We start from the raw sequence: 27,933 nt of genomic DNA on the forward strand, positions 1-27,933 counted from the left end.
CAGACCAGCAACTGATTAAGCATGGAGACTGAACTACATCTCTACCTCGATATAACGCCATCCTTGGGAGCCAAAAAATCTTACCGCGTTATAGGTGAAACCTTGTTATATTGAACTTGCTTTGATCCACCGGAGTGCACAGCCCCGCCCCCCTTGGAGCACTGCTTTACCGCGTTATATCCAAATTTGTGTTATATCAGGTGGTGTTATACTGAGGTAGCGGTGTACTTACAGACCTCTGTATCTGGTGTCTCCAAGTTACAGCTGGGGACTGTTGACAATTTGCACTGCCACTGCTCATCCTATACCTTCTGTAGAAGTAATAATACAAATATGCATTTACATAGTACCTTTCACTAAAGGTTGCAAAGCACTTTTAAAAGACCGATAGCCACATTTTACAGTTGGGGAATCTAAGATAGATTGCCTAAACCCACACAGGATGTCAACAGAAAAAACAGAACCCAGGTCTCTGGACTCCTATGTCCCTCTCTAACCAGTGGCCCACACCCTGCAAAGCTATCATTTTTCATTAACACTTTAAAATTAAAGAAGAAAACTTTTTTGTTCTGGTTGTTAACTGTATGTCTGAAAATCATGTGGACACGTTACTGTACGCTTGAGTTTACAGCTCTTACATACACGCTCAAAAACACAATACACAGGCATATTTTAAGGTACTAATCATACACTATTTAGTTTCAACATGTTGATAATTAAAGGTAGAGATGAAAGGCTTCAGGCTGTACAGTAAGACCACGTTTATTTTTGGTTTCAGATATTTTAGTTGATAAGTCAGATGCTAAAACAACTTTTCAGAAAAAAGGTTTGAGTACATTAACCCATACATAAAGTGTTGATGCAATAATTTTATGTTTGTTGTATACATAAAATTAAACAAACATAATTACTTTGCATATCAATACAGAGAGTGAAGAATCAAGATGAACCACAGAAGAAGAAGAATAAACTTTCCATATTCAAGTAGTGCAAAGAGTGTGGTTGAACTTGAGAAAGCCTAGAACTTAACTAAAACCAAAACATATGGACTGTATTCAATATATACTGGCTTCTCAGCAAAAAAGGAATATGTCATGTTATTAAAATGCCATGGCTAGTCTCCAAGAGAAAATCTGTACAGTCAGAGTTACATTAATCATTTTCATGTAAACCACCTTTATAAACAGTGGCCATTAATGAAAACTTATTTTGCCTTCCACTAAGACTTGTATACAAGCTTTGGAAAAAAGACAAAATTCTCAACACTAGAAAGCTGTCTTTTGATTGCATTATATATTGGTCTTGGTTTGTGCTTCATCCAATCAGAAGTTAGTCTATTCATAAAAGTAGCATTTGTTTTAAAGAATATACCAATTTTATATGAATAGCCTGCTATGTCATTAACTGAAATTAATAAATGAAGTTAATTGCTTAAGAACAAGCCAAGCAACTGTCTGATAATTTCACTTGTGATTTAAAAAATGGACTACATTTTGAGGCCATATTAAAAAAAAAAACCATCCTTGATTAGGAAACTTCTAGGAGCCAGTTACTCTACACTAACTGTCTCTTCCATGTAACTTAATGTCATAGAGTCATAATTATCAGAGGTACTATTTTTTTTCACATCTCTAGTTTTATACTAGGATATTTAAAAAAAATAAATCCTTGTTCATAAAATGGATATTCAGCAATGTAATGAAATTTGATCCTCAGAAACAATTTACTTTAACATATTAACAAAGTGCAACAAGATCACTTTTCACTTCAAGAGTTCAACTCTTGCAGTTAAAAAGTTAGGTAACATTCTCTAAAGTTGTTAAATGACAACTGTGGTTCAGGAAATCAACATTTATTTTCTACAATTAACGTTTTTTAGCACTTCTGAGTTGTCAGGCAGAATATAAAACAGCTGAGTCAACATTTTAAAACTGCAGTACTAAATGAGAGAGATAAGCTAATGGAAAAATGCCCACTGAATGTGAGGCTGTTTCCTTCAATACATAAAATCAGAGATTAAGGAAACAGTAGGTAATGGAATTCAGATGTTAACAAGCTAGTAGAAAACTGGTATTTTACTGTAATTTTGTTTAGTCAGAAAAACTGAAACTTGTACATAGCAGGGAGATTAGTTGCTCATGAAGAGCCAAGAAAATTTATTTACTGTATCTGAAACTTCTTGTGCAAGGTAAATAGCATCAATAAGATATATCTACAAAATCCTTTTGAACCACTGAAACATTACAGTCAACTGCTTTTACTATTCATTGCTAAGAAGTGAGTGATTCTGCTCTCTGAAGTATAAATAATATTCTTAGGCAGGTTGCTAAGAGATCCGTTGATGTGAACTGCAACTGTAACTTAAAAATTCAGAGGTATGTTGAACATTATCAAGAAAATAAGTTCCTAATATCGACCCATAAATTTGGCTATTCAAGCTTGCATTCAAAACATTTATGCTGTCCTACATGCTGTGCTGGCTTATTACATGTCTTGTAAAACAACCCACAAAATAAAGTAGAGACAGTGAGCTTGCTGTAGAATTCTGCAATATTAGTTAGTTTTATAGTAAATTGTAAAAGATTTTGTGAATTTTTGAAAGAACATGATTAAGTTCCAAAAGCCTCGTTTGCCATATTGGGATTCCCAACTATCCAACTACCTCCACAATGTTCCCTTTTACTATTAAAGAGACAAGACAGACTTCATTACAGCAATTTTATCCAAATTTGTTCAAATAAATGGATGCAAACAAACTCAGTCAATACACAGGCAACATATTTTCTTAGGAAGTTTGTTCTAATGCTGATAGCATTTTGAAATCTAGAACTACACATCTGAAACATTAAAAGCAGTATCTTTGGCTTTTTGGTGTGGAACTTTGATTGTTAATGAAAGTAATTTCACTATTTGGGAAACACTGATCCATAATGGGTGTATAACTCATCTACTCTAGTCAACCTGGAACATACAAAAAAGAACAATGCAATGAGCAACACAAGTCTTATTTTCTTTAGAATAGTAACTTCCGATTGGAAATGTTAGTGTAGCATATCTGCTTCTTTTCACCCTTAAAAATACAGTAGACAAAATAACTAGTGTTACTGAAACAAATCTGTAACCTTATCGACATGTCATCAACATGAACTTATAATTCCTTGCCATCCAAACATTTTATCAGGATGGAAAGTAACTAGAATTTTTAACTTTTTTTTTCCTCTTGCAAGATTATCAGAATTGTAACATAAAAAAGAGCTATTTGCATTAGTAATGACAAAGTAACATCTATAAAACCGGATAAATGAAAATCTTGAATTTGTCCTAAACCTAGAGATATAAGCCATTAATTACACTGACTATGCAAACTGCAGTATAGACAACTCACATTAGTGTCATATCACTTTAAATAGACAATCTGATAAAGGAAAGGAGCATATAACCCTGCTTCTAACTATATTTTGTATGGATGCTGTAGTATGAATAATGTAAAACATTTCTATTTTTCACAGATCTAGCTTAAACTTATAGCTCCAATCATGATTATAATATATTGCAATTAAAGACTGGACTTATGTTAACATCAGCAAGTTCCAGCAATAGGTATTTATTCCAATGTTCCCACTAATGACCATCATCCTTGCTAAAATTTTTTTACTGTTTTAAATAACTTTGTCCCTTGTATTAAGGGTGACCAGACAGCATCTGTGAAAAAAAGGGACAGGGGGTGGTGGGTAATAAGTGCCTATATAAGAAAAAGTCCCTAAAAACGGGACTGTCCCTATAAAAACGGGACATCTGGTCACCCTACTCGTATTTAATAATATAATGTAGGCTTTTAATCAGAAAGTGTGGTGTACATTGGCCTGTTGCTAGGTATTTACTGTAATTAAGATGTCTAATCTATATACAATTACAAAAAAGAATAAGCAGTGTATTAATTTTACAGCTTTAGTCTTTGAATAGGTTTGATAACTTGCTGATCATCATCACTGCTTATTCTTTGAATGGATGTGTGTTCACATTTTGGTAAATGCCACACTCTATAAGGAATGATGCACTGAAAAATTATTTTTAAAAAGTTTGTTCTCATATCAGGAATGGATTTGAATAGACTTCACTGTACTTCCAACGGCCAAGTGCCATCCATTATTAAACTTCAGGTTTTACCAAGTCTTCTACTAGACGTCTACAGTTAAGCTAGAAGTTTTGGCTGTGATACAAGCAGTGATGAAAACCATATGAGTAGTAACAAGTCTTAATGCCTTTCTTCAGTACTAAAATGGGCTAATCTGTAGAAGCAGTTTACTCAAGTATCATCCAGGGTACCAGGCAGATCAGGAACTTTTCAAGTTGAATTTTTCCTTGAAATGCCCACTCTCAATTTTACAGCACTCAACACAAGTTTGTTAATAATTTCTTAAAATTAAAAAAATTGAAATAAACCTCTTAGGTGGATTATCACTGCTTTTGGAAGACCTGCCACATTTACCAGGTATGTTACATTTTTGTATCTATTCGCATTTAAACAGCAGTACAGAATTAAGCAACATATTTTCAATTACTATATGAAGATAACACTGTTAGGTAAATAAATACTTTGCAATACTAAATGATTTCTAAAGTAAAAATATTTTTCATAATATACTTTGTAGTTCAAATATTTTCAAGTTTACTGAAATTTTAGAATCAAATAAAGTAAAAGCAATAGTGCTCTAACTGAATAAGCAAACAACCTTATAAAAAGAAGAGAAGCGATTTATTTTGTCATGTAAACACCTAAAGCGATATATGATAAATCTTTCCTTGTTATTTTAATCTATGTGTTATTTTAATCTATCTATGTAATTGTAAGTATAATCATTACTTACAATTAATATACTTCTAAAAATTATTTTAATGAAAAAATTATTTTATCAAGTATAACAGAAAATGATTTAAAAACAAAAATTAAAAAGTGAACAGAATAGACGTTTAAATAAGTGAAAACAGCAAACATGCTCACAGATTAATGTTCATTTACCTTTCAACTTACAAGTAAAGTAGACTCTATCCAAAGTCAATAAAATAAAAAACAATATCTCAGCTATTTTATTTAAGACTGCATTTCTCATAGTTGCACGGTGTATCTTTAACATAATGCTGTATTTTCCAGACCATGCCTTAGTTTTTTAGATGTTCTTATTCAGAAAGTTGTTTAATTTTATTTTTCTTAGGCATTAGTCCAAAGAAACACAAAGAGCTAGAATATAAAACCATTTATTTTTGGGAAGGAACAATGACTAATAAAAGCCAAACTATTTTTAAATATAGTGGTCAAAGGAGCTATTATCTTGCCTTTCTTTGAATAAAAGCTCTGCACAGAGTAATGATTTGTGATACTAATGAACACAAGGATTTTCCCTGACTGTCTTCCAGCAAAACCAGTGTTTTATTCCTGGCTCATTTAAACATTTCCTTTTCAGAAACAATACTCTAGGAAACTTGCCTCCCTTCATCAAACTACCTTAACAGCAGCTCTTTCTAAACATGGCTCTTAAAAGGACTAAATATTGACTATTCTCCTGTTAACTCCTTCAGTGTCATGACTTATAAGAAAACAATGATCACATGTTGCCGTTTTCTGCTGCTGGAATCTAGCCACAGAGTAATTTCAATGTTTTTCTTTGACCCTATGCATACTTACCAGGGCCTTCAAATAATCTTTATGCCCCCAAACTGATTTATTGTATTTTCTCTTGTAATGCACATTTACTATTTTAATATTATGAAGTTACTGTACTGTTACACACGAATTTCGAATCCAAGTTTTATTACATCTGAATGGTGTTAGTCACATTAAAATAACATTAAGAGTTTATCATAAACTTTATGTAATAATCTAGAAATACCAAGTACTGTACCACACTAACAAATGCATAAAAAAGAAGAGTTAATCTCTTCTGTATGTTATCTGGCAGCCTGAGGTTTGGGATAAAACAAACAACCTTTAAAATTCCAAATCATAGAGGCTAAACTACGTTCCAAGGGGAGTTTGTAGAGGCACAATATCTTCTAGAGCTTCAGGGTGTGCAAGGAAAACATTACCATTGCAGTGTGTTTAAGTGCTGAGTATGCTTTCTGCACCCCATCAACTTCCTGCCTGGTGCTGGAGCACACAGCCCCTTCTACTTCCCCACCCTTAAATATGGAGTGGCTTGTGCTCCTGGAGGTGCTGCACAGGAGCACTGTCTGAAGTCAGGGAAGCACAGGGACTCTATGCAGTTGATGCAAGTAGAAGAAATGCTTCTTGTGCCCTTCCCCACTCCTGCTGTAACTGGGCTAAATCTCCCCCTCAGTGTTCTGGTCAATTAGTAAGTATGAAAATTGCTGAGGGTATACATTATCTTGACAATAGTAACCCATTTCACATATTTTATTACATAGTTACATATTTAAATATTTCATAAAATATCTGGACTAAAACATTTGGAGCATTTATATTAATCTACTGGGATTTAAGCAGACACAAAAGTTAATAAAGACGTTAGAACTAAGCTAAAGAATTACAATGTTTTTGCAGAAAATGTTCAATACCTCTTCACTGTGAAATTCAGAATTTCACAACCACTAAAACATTTGAAATTTCAAATGGAAATGCGTGCTACTTCCCACTGACATTTCTGTCAGTTATACATCCATTTCAGAGGGAGAATAAGAACAGGTACTCCTGAAACCCCCCCTACTTTATAGCATAATAATTCTTATATTCCCTGGGATTTATGAAGTTACTTCCAGTATAATTAATGTAATGCTTAAAACACAGTTTCATAGAATCATAGAATACCAGGGCTAGAAGGGAGCTCAGGAGGTCATCTAGTCCAACCCCTTGCTCAAAGCAGAACCAATCCCCAAATTGTCCCCTTAAGGATTGAACTCACAACCCTGGGTTTAGCATGCCAATGCTCAAAACCAGTGAGCTATCCCTCCCTCTCAAAATTTAAAAAGCCAGGCCAGAGACACTAAGGCCCAGATCCACCATGAAATCAATTGGAGTTAATAGCCTAAGTGATATACCCAAGATCACAGAGGAAGCTGTGGTAAAGCAGGGAATAGGACCAAAGCCTCCCATGTGCTAGGTTAGCACCCTAATCACTGGACCATCCTGCCTCAATAATATTAAGAACAATGAGCCTGACACACACAAACACACACACACCATTGGTCTCATATAAGTAAATTAAAAGCAACAATGCAAAACAACAAAAACACAAACTGGAATTTAGCATCGGCCAAAGCAACACACCTGTATAAGTGAGTGCACTCACTTTCCCAAAGCTAGAACTAGAAAATGACAGAAGTAACAAGTGTCAAAGTGCCTGCATCAAGAGAATCTTTAACCATAAATTGACAATTAAACATTTAATTTAACAATCAAACAAGGATCTACATCCACCCAACATTTCCCAAAAGAATTCTCTGACATCCCAAAAAGAGATTATCTTATAAACAGAATATGCATAACAAAATTTACAGCAGTGCCTCTTGTGTTCTACATAGAATACGGTAGGATACACCCAGCTCCTCAAATTAAGTCTAAATATCCTAGTAAGTGGACAATTAGAGCAAAAATTGGGTCTCCTGAATCTCAGTTCTGTGTTCTAAACAAGGAGACCATGCTGCCTTCTTCAATTTCAAGTCAAAGCTATCTTTGCTCCTGGACTGGAGTACCTCGTTCCTAGATCCACCTAATCAGATTAGTGGACCCAGTTAGGTTTGAATTTTCTATGAGAGATTTACCATATATATGAGGGTCACTCTATTAACAGGCTAGTGACTAAATATGATTGTCTTTTGTCCCCTGAATTCCCCTACCTATATATACTATCTTCACAGATAACCTGAGGGGATTAAGGGTTTAGAGAGAGAGCAAGCATGTAAGGATGAAATCAGAGAGCCAGTGGTGAATATCATACTCTGAGTCTGACTGATTGCAGCAGAAAGAGTTTTTGAAATCCTATGCCATGGCTGACATACAAGTGAAAAGCAATTTCTTCACCTCCACTGTAGCATCTAGAAAGCCTTGCAAAAAAATTCTAGGTGGCTGATTAAACCAGTGTCTATTTGCAAAGAACTTTTGCTTCTTATTCACTGTGACTATATGAATATAACTGATTGGATTCTAACAACACTGGCTACATCCATGGTAGCTGATCCATGTTAGGAGGGGACAAATCAAATTTATCTCATATTCCATAATTGTCTAATATGAAGCATCTGGCAGTGTATATTGTCAGAAGCAATTTCTATATTCCTAACTGACAATTCCTATATTTCTAACATGGTGCCTACTTTTTGCCAGTTTTGCTTGCAAGATTTCTAATGTGCTGGAGGAGTTTCAGTGACATATCTAGCAGATGGAACCATTTCCCCTGTTATTAATAAACTCTGATAAGGGATTTTGGACCTACTCTTGACTGTTCATTAATGTTTTCTTTGGGAAAAGGTATTAGCTCTCCTTAGGCAAGCAATTTAGCCATGCTCAGGAAGTCATGTGAACAGTGACAATCTTGACAATTATTGTTTATGGGCAGGTTATTAAGAAGACTGTAGAGAAACAATCTGGAACTCTCCAATTTCTCTGACCCATGGTCAATATGATTTTCTTCTGGGCATGGAACTGAGACTGCACTTGCTTCAATGGTTGATTACTTTCTTCCAGTCTTGGAGAGAGGTTAGGTGTCCAGGCTGACTCTTTTAGAGCTGTCTTCAGTCTGATACTATTGGCCACAATGTTTTGTTCATTTGTTTGCAGAATCTAACTGGTATAATTCAGTAGTTGCAATGTTACCTTAAATAGAATTATGAAAACATATTGCTGAGCAATTGCTCATCAGTCTTACTGGCAGTTTCACAGGCTTCTATTTGATCACCCAATGTGTGCAATTTATATGGTGTGCACTGGGGGAAACTGTCAGAGATCTGGATTGCATTGGCATTAATTCACAGATGATTCAAGGCTCAGGTCTGAATGGTGCAGACTCCTTGCTTTCCCAAGGATTAGTCAAGGGGAGTGGATGAGAGCAATCTGGCACAAGGTAAACCCAGAAATTATTTATTGGATATTATTAACAGGCATCGTGTACTACCACCTGTCCCTGCTTTTGCAATGAGATATATGTATTTTGTTGAGATAGTCTGAAATTTGGGAGTGTTTCTGGATTTCTAAATAGCCATAATAATGTAAAAAATACTTTTCAATCTGCATATGTCTGACTATTCCTCTGATGTGGATATAGCCCAACTGATCAACATCTTTGGGACCTCTGCACTGGATTACTACATGGGACTGCACTTGGATCAGCCATAACCTTACAACAATAAGTCTTATCTATTTAGATTGTAAACTTTTCAGGGCAGACTGTCTATGACTCTGGCCATGTACTGCCCCCAGAACAATGGGGCCCTTATCTTGGGGTTTAGGCCTATAAGTGCTCCTGTAACACAAATAAAAATATTACTTCTGTTCCCAGTGATGGACATTGGCTTACAGTTAATTTACAGGTACAATTTAAGTTTCTGATCTTAAACAATACAGACCTATACAATTTGGATCTTTGTCACATAAAAGATCGACTCTTTCCCTATATGCCATTGCAACAATAGTAATAAGTGCAGGGCTTTTACCAGGAATCTTTTGATCTGAATACCTAAGATAAAAGGCAAGTTGATCCAGAGTTTGAGAACTTAACAACGGTAGATTTTTTTTGCCCCTCAAATTTGAGCACATGATCAGAGAATGTTCTGATGGATGTATTTTATACCTAATATAAATATTTACCATCCCTCTAAATGCAACAGGAACAGTAAATCAGTTTAAAACATATTGCAATTTAATGCTAACAGCCATCAGATCATTAATAAACTGGGATCATATCCTAAAAACTTGTGCCAAGTTTTGCTACAAAACTCACATACAACGTTTCTCATAACTCTAGAGCCCACTGTACTAAACTCAAACCCTATTTCAGTGTATTATCAAGTGACCTTTTAACTGAGCTCAATAAACTCCTTCACTGTTGCATAAGCATCAACTATTCTGCAACTTCATTCTTATTTTTTGTAAGAATCATTTTTGGCTATGGCCAAAGAGTGTTACAAGAGGTGAATTAAACTAGAAGTATAAAGAAGTTATTTGCAGTTCTACATTCTCTAACTTTGGCTATATTTTGTTCTTTTTCCCCCCAGATTATTCTCTGTGAGAAGACATGAAAGAATATGTGTTGCTTCTCTTCTTGGGTTTGTGCTCTGCTAAACATTTCATTGGCCTTTCACACTTTACATTAAAGCATATGATGCTGCAAGATATGGAAGATGAAAGCGACGATGATAACTCTTTACTTCCAACTGGAAGACCAATTCCACCAGAAGTTCCTTTTGATATGTTTCCAGTATGTCCCTTTGGATGTCAGTGTTATATGAGAGTTGTCCACTGCTCTGACCTTGGTAAGAATAAATCTGCATGTCTGTTTATCACAGGAATTATTCTTTGGAAATTTTTTAAAGAATGCGAATTCTGCACTTCCATGAATTATGAACTTATGAAACAAATCATGTTTTGAGGGACAAAGTAGTATTCATTTTCAATTTTTTTCTACTAGATTGTTTCAGTCAGATTTCCAAAGGATATCATCTATGAAATTCTCTCCCTGAGGCCTTGTCTACACACACAACTTATACTGATTTGTTCACACCAGTTTAGAAACTGATGTAATTAAAATCAGTGCAACCTCCTTCTGTGAGGGTTGACTTGTATCAATGTAATTGAAGCTGGTAAGCAATTTAGACTACATAAAACTCATTTCCTTAATTATAAAATGCTATTTTATTTAGACAAAGATTTGTTTTCCTATCTTTAAACAAGATTATTTCAATCCAATAATGAGAGAATAATGCCCACAAACATAAAAAAATCTTATGTTCCTAAAATTTTCAGACACACACATTCTGCCTTCACATATTTCCTTTATTTCAATTGAAAATGCGCCAAAGTATATGAGGACAGAATATGACCTGTATCAAATGTGCAATGTCTTGTATTTGTATTAGACAAGTCCCTACTCCTCTCTCCCATAAAAGTTTATATCTAAAAAGTATATGGATTTGCAGAGCAGTAGATCACATGACGACAGAAAAGGATGACAAGAGATAAAGAAGCCACAAATCAGCCACAAGGAAATTATAACGCAAGAGCATAGAAAGAATATCATTTTTTTGTTTAGGTTAAGACTGAATAGCTTAACCATAATGATGACATTTTGATCAAAGGAAAATATGTTAATAACACTGTAAGATTCATAGATATATAATATAGTACATAAGGATCACAGTCTCTAAAATTAATGACTACAGTCTCTATCTGTGTAAGTGTTTGTTGTTAGGATTTACATAATTCGAGGATGCCAATGGGTTGTTTTAACCTGAGTTTATAACAAAATTGGGTATTATTAAAGAAAAACCTTTTTCTTTTAAATCCCCACTCCACTGACTCCTTTTCCTCTCTCTTGTTACCCTCACCCCTCTATCATTCTCACCAGCTCTGCCTACTCTTCCGCTTTCCATCCTGATCTGCCCAGTCCTCCTGCCAACACAAATCCTCCCACATCTGGATCCCTCTCCTTATCTCTGGTGACGTGTGCCTCACCCATGGACCTCCCTCCATTCTCACCCTCTCCACCTCCTACACCCATGTCTGCCATCACATCTGCTCTTCTCATGCCACAATTCTCAACCTCATGCCCATCCCCCTTCTTTCTCCCTTTTTCTTGCTTTCTCTGGAATGTCCCTTCAGTCTCTAAAAAGATTACTGCCATCCACAACCTCTTCATATCTCACTCTTTCCAGTTCTTGGCTCTCACAGAATCATGGATCCCTTCATATGACAATGCCTCTGCAGCTTGTCTCTATTATACAGGCCTGTCTTCTCTAACTCCCCGTGCTGGATCAGACTGGGTGTGCTTCCTCCTCCCTTTTCCCACTCCTTCTCTTCATGAACAGCACTGTATTTGGCTCTCCTCTCTCCCTTCTCATTACTGTCATCTACCTTGCACCCAACTCCTCCCCATCAGCCTTCCTCCTCTCTGATCTGTGCACTCTCTCTTTCTCTCTTCACAATTCCCCTTGGCCTTGTTGAAAGCAAAAATTATTTTTTAATTCCAGAATTAAAAACTTGTGGTAATCTCCTGATCGTATTCTTTTTCTCTAACATCTGATATGTTGTCTAGAGAATATGCTCTTCCATTTTTAAAAAATAGTTATATACATGAATTTCATCAAAAATTCTTTTAAGAATGATATTACTTCCACGAGGTATGAAACCTTTTTTCTTCTAGAATTGTTTAAAATTAAGGCAGCTCATCTTTTTTTCTGCTTCCATTACAGTCCAATGGCAAAATTCCCGTTCTTTTAGGTCCCAGTTCAGAAAGGTAACTATGCACATGAACAATCTTAGGAGCATGAATAATCCTTTGACTTCCATGGGAGTACTCACACAGTTGAGCAGATATTTAGATACCTTGCTGGAATGAGACCTACAATAGAAGCAGACACATGCTTAGTTTTTCTTAAAACGGTTAATGTTCTATCCTAGAACTGAATTCACACAAATATATAAATCAGAGCCAAAGAAATATATTTTAGTGCCACACATTATCAGAATTCAGAAATATTAATGAGGTTGTCACAGGGTGCTCTTCTCACTGCTGGACAGCCCTGGGGAATAGCTCTGCTAGGCTGACATCTCTTCCAGTGATCACTCTCCATCACTCTGTCTCTTTCCCTCTCTGTGATCCCTCTCTCGTTCCAGGGACTGCAACCTCCTCTTTATGACTCAGCCCTCCAGCCAGGTCATTATATGGTTTCCCCTTCTGGGAGTATATCAAAATCCCTTCTCACTAGCAGTCTCAGGCAGTCTTCCCTTTCACTGTCCTATAGTGCCACTCCCTCAGGGTCTGGTATGGAAACCCAGGCGCACCTTCTAATCCAGGTTCCCAGCCCAGGGACCCTACAACATGCAGCCAAGATCGGTTCAAGTCCCAAATCTTGGTGTTTACTCCCTGGGCTGCTTTCTGCTTTGCATTCCTTCTAGATCCTGCTCACTTCAGAGTATGCCCTTCCCTCAGGGTGAGGGCCAGGCCTCCAAGGTCCTACTCTTTTCCTGGGTTCCCTACTTCCCTCTCTACTGAACAGAGGGTGACAACTGCCTGCCTCTCAACAGCCTTTGCTACTGCCAGCTGCCTGGGTTTATACTAGCCCAGCCCACCTCTGCTCAGGTGAGCTTCCTCTAATCAAGGCTTTCCACTCAGCCTATATCTCACTCATTTGCTGCTTAATGACTTAATGGGCCTGCTTGGCCTAATCTAGATCTCGCAGAAGCAGTGTGCGCACGCACACACACACATCCTTCTGTACTGAAGTTTTTGTTGTTTTAAGATCTTAGCCTACATAATATCCATCTCCAAGGATAAGAGACACAAGCCTGTTCCCTTTGAAGGTCTATTCTTCTAGGAAGTATAACCATACTTAACAATCATAAATGTGCTTGTCATTTCTCTTTAAGTTTATATTTATTTAACTGAAGAGTTCATTTAACAGGAAACATTCTAAAAATTTACAGTAAAATAAGACTAACACAATACTGATTTTCTAATCAACCCAATATTCATATATTTAGTGACCCAAGAGTAATACAAAAAATAAAAATATAAAAAAACTAATAAAGATCCTTATGCTCAAAATAAAAACAGCACAGCAATTTCTTCCTATGGGTCATAAAAAGTTATCAAAGCCATAGGACTTATGCACAGGATATGGAGCAGAACATGCCACTTAAATAACAAATAGAATCTACCACTCTTTTAACTACAAGAGTAAAGAATAAACTAAACTAAATGTTCAACAACCATAAAAAACAGTATTTCTAGATCTAAGACCTACATTCCAGTACATAAGAATGGCCATACTGGGTCAGACCAATGGTCCATCTAGCCCATTATCCTGTCTTCTTACAGTGGACAATATCAGGTGCTTCAGAGGGAATGAACAAAACAGAGTGATCCGTCCCATGTTGTCCCTTCTCAGCTTCTGGCAAACAAAGGCTAGAGACACTCAAAGCATGGCTTTGCATTCCTGTCCATCCTGTCTAATAGCCACTGATGGACCTATCCTCCATGAACTTATTTAGTTCTTTTTTGATCCCTGTTATAGTCTTGGCCTTCACAACATCCTCTGGCAGAGTTCCACAGGGTGACTGTGTGAAGAAATACTTCCTTTTGTACAGTAACCCTGTATCAGCATATCTTCTACCAATAAGTGAAGCTCCTAATCTTCAAACCTGATCATTTGCAACACAAGCCCTCACAATGTGTGACACCTATGCTTTAGTTCATGTCAACTCATTATTGGAAGTTTTTTTTAAATAGGGTATAACCTATTTTTATGGATGTTTTCCTCATTATCTGAACAAAATAAACAACTTTTACAATCTGTAACAGGGTAATGGTTGTTGGGGGCCTTGTTACAGGTTGCAAAACTGTTTTATTAAATTCAAACATTTAGAAAAGATCCATAAAACAGATTTAATATTTAAAATAATTATACATTTGTCATTTATGGCACATGTCGTTAAACATAGGCCATTTGGAACCAGGTAGTAGGAAGAGCTCTTGTGGAATGCCACAACCTTTATTTCGGCCCTTTCCATATTAATTACACCTTCTTTCCCCAGAACAAGTACTGCTGTCTGGACTCTACCTTAGGACTGCTGTACCCTCTTCTTCCCCACTGCCTTCCTGAGGCTATGGTCTGAACTCTCTCCTATCTGGAATCTCCTGTCAGTTCCTGCTTAGTTTCCCATCCTTCCCTGATAGGCCTTTCTCCAACCCTGGATGGGAAAAAGTGGGGGAGAGGTGAACAGAGGGTCCAGAGCTGCAAAAAACAGCCTTTGTCTCATGTAATATATGTGCAATGGGATGGAGGCTGAACCAGGTCTGACAGTGAGCTTTCTACAGAGGATAAGATTATATTTCCTATTGCATGCTCTTGTTATAAACTTACATTTTATGTTTAATAAAGAAGTATACATCGCTCAAGTGAATTTAAATTATGTTGGGATTCAAACTCAAGTTTAAAAAGGCATAGTTAGAAATCCTCAGAATTTGCCTATTCATGACAGCTAGCAACCAAAGCTGAAGACAATAAGATCATTAACTGGAGCAGCCAAAAACAACTAAACCCTGAACTCCGGTATTTCCAAATACAAAAAGTGGGACTGATCGGATTTTTAAATGTGTTCTTTTTTTAAATTATAAATCTAAACATCCAAGGTGAAATTCATTGCAATGAAGAAGGCCCATGAAAAATCCCTCCACACCCCACTTTACTTCTCCTCAACGTAACTTCCGCTCTGTATTTAAAGTCATATCTACTTACTTTATTGACAAATACACCTCTACCCCGATATAACGTGACCCGATATAACACAAATTTGGATATAACGCGGTAAAACAGTGCTCGGGGGGCGGGGGGGGGCTGCGTAATCCGGTGGATCAAAGCAAGTTCAATATAACGTGGTTTCACCTATAACGCAGTAAGATTTTTTGGCTCCCAAGGACAGCGTTATATCGGGGTAGAGATGTAGTAGTTTTTACTCCTCTTAATTCTGAAGAACACGAAGTAATACAGAAGAACACACCAGATTCAATTCTGCCTTATAAATCAATAGTTAGCAAAGAGAAATAAAGACCACATTTGAATTTCAGATCAAAGGTAGAGATTACATACTAATAGTTTTTAAAAATCATATTTTGACTTGTAAGCTGATCCTACATAATATGGGTCCACTGAATTATTGAATACCATGAAGCCACATTATTGTAACTTTTCTAACCATAACTATTTAGTTTAATAAGCAAACAGGATGTGTACATTTTATTTTGAGTAACTCTAACCAACTGTTTTTTACTGAAAGTGCAAGTCAAGATAAATCTTGTTATTTTAAAATGTCCAGTATAGAAGAGTACTAGCATGGGAGTCAAGAGAGCTGGGCTCAGTTCTAACTCAGTGTGACCTCTCTGTTTCACAGTTTACCCATTTGTGAAATGGAGAAAAAATGTGTATCTGTTTTTCTAAAACACTTTGAGATCTATGAATTAGAAATGTGTTTAAGTATTATCGTTTACTTTTTGTATTTTATGAAGCTTGGATATTGAAAATAGACGAGTCAGTTTAACTTTTTATTTTATACAGTCAGTTCCTACTCATTTTCACTTTCTGGTGCCTACACTTTAAAAGGATGCTACAAACTTTTGGGGAAACGACAGATAAATTTTATTCTTTTAAAAAAGTAACTGTTTCAATGGAATACTGAAAACAATGGAATTGTGGGCTGATGTTGAGCTTTGTATAAATATGAAACTTTTTTTAAAAGCTAAAATTATAAGATAGACTGAACTAACAACATATGTATTCAATGCAGAGCTAAAAACCACACATTTACATTCTCAGTGTGTTGTCCTGCTTAGCAGTTAATGGTTTACTGTATATCAATAGAAGATATTTATATATTTTTTTGTTTATCATTAACACTAAATAGGTTTGACTTCAATACCAAACAATATTCCAGCTGATACTCGCATGATAGACCTTCAAAACAACAAAATTAAAGAGGTCAAGGAAAATGATCTCAAAGGACTCACATCACTTTATGTAAGTTTGTCATTTTCTGATTCAGTGTTATTTAGGCAACTCAGAGATTGAATTTATTTATATAAATTATGACTTCCTTCTACAACAATTTAGATTAATTAGAATAAAATATTTTGATGTCTTCAACTCTGGGTGCATACACATTACAGACTGCAATCTTGTCAGTTTACATGGAGCTCACAACATCCAGACACGTGCCATGGGCAGGGAAAATACATTCAAGCTTTTAAGTACCCAGAGAGAAATTTCTCTCAGCTTTAACTGACTATAAGACAAATTTCCCACTCTCCCCATCTAAGTACTGTAACCAACAGCCATAAACTTAATCCCACATGTGAAAGAGATGTCTGGGAGGAATTTTCAAAAGCACTCACCTAACTCTGCTTCCATTGAAGTGAATGGTAAAACTCCTACTAACTTCAAATAAAACAACGTAAGGCCAACACTGAGCTCCTTTGAAAATCCTGTCTGCCGCCTTATTAATTCTTTAAGATATAGGCAAGCATACTAAATTAAAATAATATGAAAATTATTAAAAATTATGATGAGAAAATGACACTTTAAAACTAGAATATATCAGTTTGACAGGATTGTACCTGATGCTCCCTTCCAGCAGTGCAAGCAAAATAGGATGGGCTGGGGTGACTGGGAGGTCTAGATCAGGAAAATCTGTTATAAACAACTAAGGTAAACAAAAATAAAAATCACCTGCCTTTTGCAAAATCCCTCCTATCTCACAAATATTTGAGGTTTTTTCCCCATATCTTCTATCTCCTCACAGATCATGCAGCATATCTTGGTTTCTTTAATAGTCTTTTAGTTCAGTTTTTAGACATAACAGACAGCCACCATACACAAAAATCAGAGGGGTAGCAGTGTTAGTCTGGATCTGTAAAAGCAGCAAAGAATCCTGTGGCACCTTATAGACTAACAGACGTTTTGGAGCATGCTTTTATATACACAAAAAGAAAAGAAAAGAAAAGAACAAATCCACACCTCAAGTCAAAGAAAGAGTCAAGTCAAAGGCAACTGACCAACATAGAGTACCTTAAAAAGAGATCCCCAATGTCACGGTAATAAATACAGGATAGATAGGTTTGACTACTGGAAAAAATCCTTTCTGACAGAACTTGGTCTCTCAACAACAAATGAAAGTTTAGCAAATCTAATGTACTCCACAGTCTATCAGTAGAGCTTTTACTTATTGTGGATTCATTGGTAGTAGAGAAAATAGGTATTATACAACCTTAGTGGTTGCCACACTTAATGTCTATTTATCAAATGCCTTGCATCCAGACACAAAAATGTAATCAGTATGAACTTTACAGTAAGTTGACGAAGAACACACTATTTTTTTATTTAAGTGAACATTAACTGATACTAACCTCCAGTGTCAGAACACAGAGATAAATCAGAAGCCATTACTAAGGCTGCGAGTCTGTCACAAAGGTCACGGAAGTCATGGATTCCATGACTTTCCGGGACCTCCACAGCTGCAGCTGCCGTTGTGGCTGACCCCAGGGCTGCCCGAGCAGCTGCTGGGGCAGATCCCAGTGTGAGACGTCCAGGTGGCTGCTAGGGAGGCCCTGGGGCTGGCTGCTGGAGTGGACCCTGAGGCCAGCTGCTCCAGCTGCTGCTGAGGCAGCCCCAAGGGCAGCTGCATTGGCCACTGCTGGGGCAGCCCCAGGACTGCACAAACAGTGGCCAGTGCCACTGGCCCCGGGAGCCGCTGGAGCAGCAGTGGTCCCTGAGCAGCAGGGGTTTCAGAGTGGCAGTCCTCGGGGGCCTCGGAGAAGGAGGTGGCAGGGACTGACTGACCCCACCCTCCACCACCAAAGCAGAGGCCAGCCGTTGGTCCTCAGGGCCCCAGGAACTGCTAAATTTTTGTCAGGGATATTTACAATAAAAGTCATGGACAGGTCACGGGCTGTGAATATTTGTTTATTGCCCATGACCTGTCCATGACTTTTACTAAAAATCTCCATGACTAAATAAGACGGTTACTCACCTTTGTAACTGTTGTTCTTCGAGATGTGTTGCTCATATCCATTCCAGGTAGGTGTACGCGCCGCGCGTGCATGTCTGCCGGAAACTTTTTACCCTAGCAACTCCAGTGGGCCGGCAGGTCGCCCCCTAGAGTGGCGCCACTATGGCACTAGATATATACCCCTGCCGGCCCGCCCGCTCCTCAGTTCCTTCTTGCCGGCTACTCCGACAGTGGGGAAGGAGGGCGGGTGTGGAATGGATATGAGCAACACATCTCGAAGAACAACAGTTACAAAGGTGAGTAACCGTCTTTTCTTCTTCGAGCAATTGCTCATATCCATTCCAGGTAGGTGATTCCCAAGCCTTACCTAGGCGGTGGGGTCGGAGTGAGAAGTCGCGGCCTGGAGCACTGCAGAACCAAAGGCCGCATCATCTCTGGACTGCTGGACCAGCGCGTAATGGGAAGCGAATGTATGGACCGATGACCAGGTCGCCGCCCTACAGATCTCTTGGATCGGGACGCGGGCGAGGAAAGCCAGCGATGACGCCTGTGCTCTGGTGGAGTGAGCAGTCACACGGCCCGTCGGAACCTGGGCCAGGTCGTAGCAGGTCTTGATGCAGGAAGTAACCCATGAAGATAACCTTTGGGAGGAAATCGGTAGCCCCTTGACCCGGTCCGCTACTGCCACAAATAACTGGGGGGACTTGCGGAAGGGTTTGGTCCTGTCCACATAAAATGCTAGTGCTCGACGGACATCTAGCGAGTGGAGCTGCTGCTCGCTGCGGGACGAATGGGGCTTGGGAAAGAAGACTGGGAGAAAAATCTCTTGGTTCACATGGAAAGCTGAGACCACCTTGGGAAGAAAGGCAGGGTGAGGTCTCAGCTGTACCTTGTCTTTATGGAAGACGGTATACGGTGGGTCCACCGTGAGGGCCCTCAGCTCTGACACTCGTCTAGCTAAGGTAATGGCCACAAGGAAGGCGGTCTTCCATGAGAGGTAGAGCAGGGAGCAAGTAGCTAATGGCTCGAATGGAGGGGCCATAAGCCGAGTCAGGACCAGGTTGAGGTCCCATGAAGGGGCTGGAGGGCGAATTTGTGGATAGAGCCGCTCCAGCCCCTTCAGGAATCTCGCCACCATAGGGTGAGAGAAGACCGAATAGCCATCCACTCCAGGATGAAACGCAGAGATGGTGGCTAGGTGGACTCGGAGAGACGACAGTGCCAGACCTTGGGTCTTAAGGGACCAGATATAGTCTAACAGAGTGGTGACGGGAGTCTCCGTAGGACGAAAAGCTTTCTCTGAACACCAGCAGGAGAAATGCTTCCACTTAGCTGTGTAAGTCGCTCTGGTGGAAGGCTTCCTGCTGCCCATGAGAACCTCGCGAACCGGGGTGGAACATCGCAACTCAGAGTCTGTCAACCACGCAGGAGCCATGCCGTCAGGTGAAGAGACGGAAGGTCCGGGTGACAGAGCCTGCTGTGGTCCTGAGTGATCAGGTCCCGATGAAGGGGCAGGGTAACTGGGTTGGCTTCTGAGAGGTCCAGCAACACGGGATACCAGTGCTGTCTGGCCCATGCTGGAGCTATGAGAATCACCCGGGCTCTGTCTCTGCGCACCTTGATGAGAACTCTGTGAATCAGCAGGATGGGCGGGAAAGCATAACACAGGCGGGCTGTCCATGGGATCAGGAATGCATCCACTAGAGATCCTGGCTCCCGACCCTGGAAGGAGCAGAATGTTCGACACTTCCTGTTCACCCTGGACACGAAGAGGTCCATCCGGGGACGACCCCACCTCTGGAAGAGTGAGAGGGCGACGTCCGGACGGAGGGACCACTCGTGCGAACGGAAGGATCTGCTCAGCCGATCCGCTAGGGTGTTCCGCACTCCCGGGAGATAGGAGGCTGAAAGGTGAATCGAATGGGCTATGCAAAAGTCCCAGAGACGTATTGCCTCGAGACAGAGTGGAGAAGACCTGGTGCCGCCCTGCTTGTTGATGTAAAACATGGTCGTTGTGTTGTCGGTGAAGACCGCGACACAACGACCTTGAAGGAGATGGACAAACGCTTGACAAGCAAGGCGGACCGCCCTCAACTCCCGTACGTGGATATGGAGGTTGATCTCTTGTGGCGTCCACAAGCCCTGGGTTCTCTGGGTGCCGCAGTGAGCCCCCCATCCCAGATCGGAGGCGTCCGTGGTCAGGGATGCCGAAGGTTGGGGCGGATGAAACGGGAGCCCTGCACAGACTACCGATTGGTCCAGCCACCATCGAAGAGAGTCCAGCACCTTCTGAGGGACAGTGACGACCGTGTCCAACGACTGTCTGGCTGGCCGATACTGCGCAATGAGCCATGATTGAAGAGGTTTCATGCGGAGTCGAGCATATGCTGTTACAAATGTGCAGGCTGCCATGTGGCCTAGGAGGGCCAGGCACGTTCGTAGAGAGGTCATCAGGGCCGCTCGCAAACGTAGAATGATGTCCGACAAAGACTGGAACCTGGGCAAGGGTAACAAGGCCCTGGCCAGGGTAGAATCTAGAACGGCCCCGATAAACTCTATCCGCTGCGTGGGAAGTAGAGTAGACTTGTCCACATTGATTACGAGGCCCAAGATCGCAAAGAGGGTGTTGATCCTGTCGACATGGTTGCGGACCTGTAGCTCCGACGTGCCTCGGATCAGCCAGTCGTCCAAATAGGGGAAAGACGTGGATGCGGCAACGTCGAAGATGTGCGATGATGACTGCCATGCATTTTGTAAAGACTCTCGGGGCCGTAGAGAGGCCAAACGGAAAGACCGCAAATTGGTAATGTTGGCGGTTGGCCACGAAGCGGAGGAAAAGCCTGTGTTGGGGGGGCAATTGAGATATGAAAGTAAGCGTCCTGCATATCAAGGGCGACGTACCAATCTCCGGGATCCAGGGAAGGGATGATGGTTCCAAGGGATACCATGCGGAACTTCAACTTCACGATATACTTGTTGAGTTCCCGCAGGTCGAGAATGGGCCTGAGGCCGCCCTTGGATTTGGGGATTAGAAAGTAACGGGAATAAAACCCCTTGCCCTTCTCGTTGTCCGGAACCGCCTCTATGGCTCCCTTGGCAAGGAGTGCGTGCACCTCCTGACGGAGGAATTGCTCGTGAGAGGGGTCCCTGAAGAGGGATGGGGAAGGTGGGTGGGAGGGTGGGGGCGAAGAAAACTGCAGGCGATAGCCGGCCTGCACCATACGCAAGACCCAACGGTCCAACGTTATTTGGGTCCACGCCGAGAGGAAAAAGGAAAGGCGGTTGGAAAACTGCAGGGAAGGATCCGGAGGGGAAACTGGTACTGCGCCCCCGGGCGCACCTTCAAAACGAAGGCTTAGGTCCTGGATGGGCCTTGGTGGAGCCTTGGTTCTGCCCCGTTTGCCCACCAGACTGCCTGCGGCGGTTGTTCCTGCCTCGGCGCCTCGAAAGGTCCTGCCGTGGGCGGAATTGAGAGTATGGCCGCCGCCGCTGCTGCTGGTTTTGCTGCCTGAACGGCCTACATTGTGTCGCCGGCGTATGCATGCCCAGCGACCTTATGATGACCCTGTTATCTTTTAGATCCTTCAATCTAGGGTCTGTTTTATCCGAAAACAGGCCCTGGCCTTCGAAGGGGAGGTCCTGGATTGTGTGCTGGAGCTCCGGCGGAAGGCCAGAGACCTGCAGCCAAGAAATCCGGCGCATCGTAAGCCCCAAAGCTAGAGTCCGAGCGGCCGAGTCGGCAGCATCAAGGGAGGCCTGTAGCGATGTTCTTGCTACTTTCTTGCCCTCGTCCAGGATGGTGGAAAATTCCTGGCATGCATCCTGGGGCAAGAGCTCCACAAATTTCCCCGCTGCTACCCAGGAATTGAAAGAGTAGCGGCTGAGGAGAGCCTGTTGGTTTGAGACCCGGAGCTGCAGCGCCCCCGCCGAATAGACCTTGCGGCCCAGGAGGTCCATCCGCCTCGCCTCCTTCGACTTGGGCGCTGGGGCCTCTTGCCCGTGGCGCTCCCTATCGTTCACTGACTGGACCACCAACGAGCAGGGGGTCGGGTGAACATATAAGTATTCATAGCCCTTTGAGGGGGCCATGTACTTTCGCTCAACCCCTCGAGCCGTCGGAGGGATGGAGGCCGGTGACTGCCAGATGTTAGTGGCATTAGTCTGGATTGTTTTTATTAAGGGCAGTGCCACTCTGGTGGGCGCCTCGGATGAAAGGATGCTCGCCACCGGGTCCTCAATTTCCGACACCTCCTCCGCCTGCAAGTTCAGGTTCTGTGCCACCCGGCGGAGGAGGTCCTGGTGTGCCCTCAAATCTGGGGGGGGGGGCTGGAGGACGAGGTGCCCGCCACAGCCTCATCCGGAGACGAGGACGAAGAGCCTCCCGCAACAAGGTGTCCACGGGGGGTTCCGTGAGGGGCTGCACCTCCGTTTCCGGAGGGAGCTCTGGGTCCCGGTGAGTATCGTCCGTTTCCGGGGAGTGAGGGGGTCTAGACGCCGTCGCCTCCGGTGGTCTGTGTTCCGCCACAGGGCGGGGGGTAATGTGTTGCGGACCCTGGGCCTGAGAATATGCCCATGGGGTTCAAAACCCCCACTGTGGAGGCCCTCATTCTTGTGGCGGAGGGTCTTGGAACAGGCCCGCGTGCCTGTCCTGTGCCATGGCATAGACACTGCCAGTGCGGGAGGAAACCGACAGCTCCCTAGAAGGCCAGGGGGGCGCCGAGCTTGGATGATATGCAGCTCCATGCGCCGTGACTGATGCTCCCCTCGGTGCCGAGGCTCGGTGCCGCGACCCACATCGGTACCGGGATCGGGACCGGGACCGCCATGATGATCTGTGCCGAGATCCCGACAGGGAGCGATGTCGGTGCCGGGAGCGGGACCACGACCTTCTGTGAACGTGGTGCAGGGCCGGCAGCGGAGACCGGGACCTACCACCAGCGCGGTGCCGGGAGGTCGACCAGGTTCGGGACCTGCCACCGGTTCGGTGCCGGGAGGTCGACCGCGGGGCCGAACGCTGAGACGAATGGCTCCTGGAGTCTCGGTGCCAGTGGTGAGATGAGCCCGACCGGGACCGTGCGGATGGTGATCGGTGCCGCGAGTACGACCAGTACCGTCTGGGCGACCGGTGCCGGGACTCCGAGCGGCGCCCCGAGCGTGAGCGTTCGCGCCTCCGGGGTGATCGGTGCCGGGACTCGGAAGACAGCGCTCGAAGCATCGGCTTACCCCTGGAAGTTATGCGTCCCGGGGGTGCCGGCTGAGGCTGAGATGGCTCCGTAAGTGCAATTAAGTCCCGGGCCAAGGCGAAGGTCTCCGGTGTCGATGGGACCCTTAGCTCGACCCCTGATCTTACGAGGGAGCTAGGTGGAGCTGGACTCGACGGACCTTCTGGGCCCGGAGTCGAAAGCAGTCCTGCAGGCGGTGCCGCGGCTAAGGTAGGTGCCGGGCGGTCTGCTCGGGCCTGCCTTGATGGTGTAGCAGACGCCGAGGGACGTAGATCTGTTCCCGGTGCCGGAGATGGTCGGTGCCGGGGAGTCTTGCCGGTGCCGGTGCGGTCCGGTGCCGTAGTAGAACTGGCTGACTGCGCCGCCAGTGCCGGAGACAGGGCCGCTTCCATGAGGAGAGCGCGAAGTCTTTGGTCTCTCTCCTTTTTAGTGTGGGGCTTAAAGGTCTTGCAAATGCAGCACTTGTCGCTAATGTGCGATTCCCCAAGGCACTTAAGGCACGCGTCGTGGGGATCGCTCGTAGGCATAGGCTTCTTGCACGCTGAGCACTGCTTGAAACCCGGCGAGCCAGGCATGGGCCCGGTGCCGGGGAGGGCAACGGCCCACCTGCAGGCAACGTTCGATAACTATTTACAGATTCTAACTAACTACTAGACTAAAGGACTATCTACAACTCAACTAAGAACTATCTACAATCAAACAACGAAGACGAACAGGAGAGCTAGGGACGTGGAGGTCAGCAAGCCGCACTCCACAGTTCCAGCAACCGACACGGTGGTAAGAAGGAACTGAGGAGCGGGCGGGCCGGCAGGGGTATATATCTAGTGCCATAGTGGCGCCACTCTAGGGGGCGACCTGCCGGCCCACTGAAGTTGCTAGGGTAAAAAGTTTCCAGCAGACGTGCATGCGCGGCGCGTACACCTACCTGGAATGGATATGAGCAATCACTCGAAGAAGAACTTAGCCTTACTAATCACCTCTAGTTGTGACCTAATTGAAAGCTCATAATCTCTTGATAATAAAGAAGATTTGGTTTTTCAGGTTAGTTCACCTGAGACCATTTAGCAAGACCTACAGAGTTCTGACTGAGAACAGTTTGTTTTCTTTATGCCACTTGTCAGAGCACTAGTTTCTTTAGCAAAGCCACAGATGACAGCAAATGATACTTTAAAAGCAGAATTTCCTACCAAATCCCTCAATCTGTTTCCTTATTTTGATGGGGAAAAGATCAAGTCTGATTTTCTCATAATTACTATGAAGTGACAATGTGACATTCTGTACCTGGGGGGAGCGCCCTGTAACCCCTATATCCCTCATTTATATATAATTGTGATCTTGCATATAAAGCAGGCCATGTGAGGTATGTGAGGTATCATGAGAAAGGTTATGATCTGCTGAAAGTCATTTTTCTATTCATATATGTGTATCATCAATACATATGAAATTATAAGAATTGTGTTATATGTTATCACTAAAACATGCTGTAATTTGGGGAATCAGACAGATATTAGCCACCTAGAGAAGGCAGCAAGGAAAGTAACCAACACCTAGGCAGGATGTCAAACAACCCATCAACAACCACTGTCCAGCAAGGGAGCTTTAATGCAATGACACACCTGCATGTGTTCAACTGTTTATCTTTACCAGGGAGTTTGCCTGAAGTGTTTGGTAATCTGCTCAGGTTTGCAGAGGCTAGTGTATATCCACTTTCCATTGATGAAGTGGTGAACCAATTAATAAATGTGCACTGCTCATCTTGAGCAGTGCAAGACGGTATATTCCTGAGGTATAGTGCTGGGAGCTGGGGGGATTTGGCTCTGGTGCCTTTCTCTGGCCATGTCTACATCTAAAATTTGGCAGCGCTGGTTGTTACAGCTGTATTAGTACAGCTGTATAGGGCCAGCGCTGCAGAGTGGCCACACTTACAGCAACCAGCGCTGCAAGTGGTGTTAGATGTGGCCACACTGCAGCGCTGTTGGGCGGCTTCAAGGGGGGTTCCGGGAACGCGAGAGCAAACCGGGAAAGGAGACCACCTTCGCCGCGGTTTGCTCTCGCATTCCCGGAGCCACCCAGCAAACCGCAGGGAAGGAGACCTGCTTGCTCGGGGTTCCGGGAACGAGAGAGCAAGCCGGGGAAGGAGACCAGCTTCGCCGCGGTTTGCTCTCGCGTTCCCGGAGCCACCCTGCAAACCGCAGGGAAGGAGAACCGCTTGCGCGGCGGTTCGGGGAACGAGAGAGCAAACCGGGAAAGGAGACCAGCTTCGCCGCGGTTTGCTCTCGCGTTCCCGGAGCCACCCTGCAAACCGCAGGGAAGGAGAACCGCTTGCTCGGCGGTTCGGGGAACGAGAGAGCAAACCGGGAAAGGAGACCAGCTTCGCCGCGGTTTGCTCTCGCGTTCCCGGAGCCACCCTGCAAACCTCAGGGAAGGAGACCTGCTTGCTCGGGGTTCCGGGAACGAGAGAGCAAACCGGGAAAGTGAGACCAGCTTGATTACCAGAGGCTTCCTCCTTCCACGGAGGTCAAGAAAAGCGCTGGTAAGTGTCTACATTGGATTACCAGCGCTGGATCACCAGCGCTGGATCCTCTACACCCGAGACAAAACGGGAGTACGGCCAGCGCTGCAAACAGGGAGTTGCAGCGCTGGTGATGCCCTGCAGATGTGTACACCTTCAAAGTTGCAGCGCTGTAACTCCCTCACCAGCGCTGCAACTTTCTGATGTAGACAAGCCCTCTGTGTGATTCATGAGTGGCTCTGGGAGCATTCATGCAATCTAGCTGGGTGTGGGTCTCCACATGTGGTTTCACAGAGCAATAACAGCACCTGGAGGGGTTTAATGCTGGGTCACTAGCAAGGCACTGTGAGAGACAGCCCAGGCTAGAGACAGTTAAGGGGGCACAGCGGTCCCACTGTCCCAGGCTGCATCCCGGGGATCCCGTCACAAACAGTAACAACGTTTCATCAGTACTCTCTGAAGCAATGGAAAGTAGAAACATGAACAGTCAAGATATTGAAATATAGAAGTATAATCTGACATACAACTAGTGAGGCAATGATTTCTAGAAGAGCACAGAGAAAGCAAGATTAAGAGACCTGTCCAAAGGAGAGATATTTTGTTTAAATGAACAGAAAAATAAGTTTAAGTACATCAGTGTTCAAAGATAATGGAAAGTAAGGCAAATGAAATGTTTTTGTTGTTATATACAATTTACTCATTCCTTTTAATTGTGGCTGGACGGATTTTCATTAATAAACCACTTTGAATACATCAACCTCCTCTCTGCGAGCAGTACTGAGACAGAGACAATTAGAAGTCTTGAAAAGGACTGAGATCATGACAGCGGGGAGAAAATATTTTATTCCTCCTCTTTATCATAATTCCTAATTTTCCCATATTGTACCTCATACAATTTATTTACTTGCTCTTTTTTCAGTTCTTGCAAGGTGCTGAGCACATTCAACATCCTTTGACTAAAACATGAGTAGATGACTCTCAGTACATCACATGATTTAACCTTCAAATCTCTATAACATACTGCCTGTTTCCCTCTTTGTTTGTCTTCACAATACGCCCACCCTCCTTTCTCCACATTCACCAAGGGCACTTTTTGTCTCCCACAATAATAATGGGGAATTGAAAGCTGGTGTTGAAAGATTGCAATTTAAGTTGGGATTTTTGTTTTATAAAAAACAAAAAAATAACATAAAAGAACAAAACAAATCTAGATGGAGACAGTCTGCCAGTCCAAGATGTGGGCACAGCACTTTTTGATGCCAATTGGAAAACAAATCTAACTCTTTCCTCATTATTTGGCCTTCCCAACTATATTTAGCTGTACTGGCTTATGGTCTTAAAAAATGTGACTACAGCACCACTGGTATGTTATGTTTGAAACAATGAATATAGAAAAAAGCAGAAATCATACAATTTATCCCCATCAGTAGACATGTCATTTTCTTGCTTATTACACTGAGCAGTAAACAATC

The 27,933-nt window shown here is 42.5% G+C and overlaps 2 protein-coding genes across 4 annotated transcripts in view; one reads left to right on the plus strand and one right to left on the minus strand.

Moving 5' to 3' along the window:
- Window positions 1–27,933, minus strand: part of CENPP (centromere protein P) — a 308,525-nt gene that overhangs the window by 124,640 nt on the left and 155,952 nt on the right. The window lies entirely within an intron of this gene.
- ASPN (asporin) overlaps window positions 4,413–27,933 on the plus strand; it is a 39,479-nt gene continuing 15,958 nt past the window's right edge. Inside the window, exons 1-3 of one of the 2 annotated variants that reach the window (XM_030571073.1) lie at window positions 4,413–4,492; window positions 10,225–10,482; window positions 16,628–16,740. In XM_030571073.1, coding sequence (XP_030426933.1) covers window positions 10,245–10,482; window positions 16,628–16,740 — 351 coding nt within the window. In that variant the 5' untranslated portion in view covers window positions 4,413–4,492; window positions 10,225–10,244. Of the gene's footprint in view, window positions 4,493–8,989; window positions 9,075–10,224; window positions 10,483–16,627; window positions 16,741–27,933 lie in introns of those variants that run through there. The other variant, XM_030571074.1, reaches the window with a different exon arrangement.

The sequence above is a fragment of the Gopherus evgoodei genome, chromosome 7 (genome assembly GCF_007399415.2).
Source record: "Gopherus evgoodei ecotype Sinaloan lineage chromosome 7, rGopEvg1_v1.p, whole genome shotgun sequence".
Classification (NCBI taxonomy): Eukaryota; Metazoa; Chordata; order Testudines; family Testudinidae; genus Gopherus; species Gopherus evgoodei.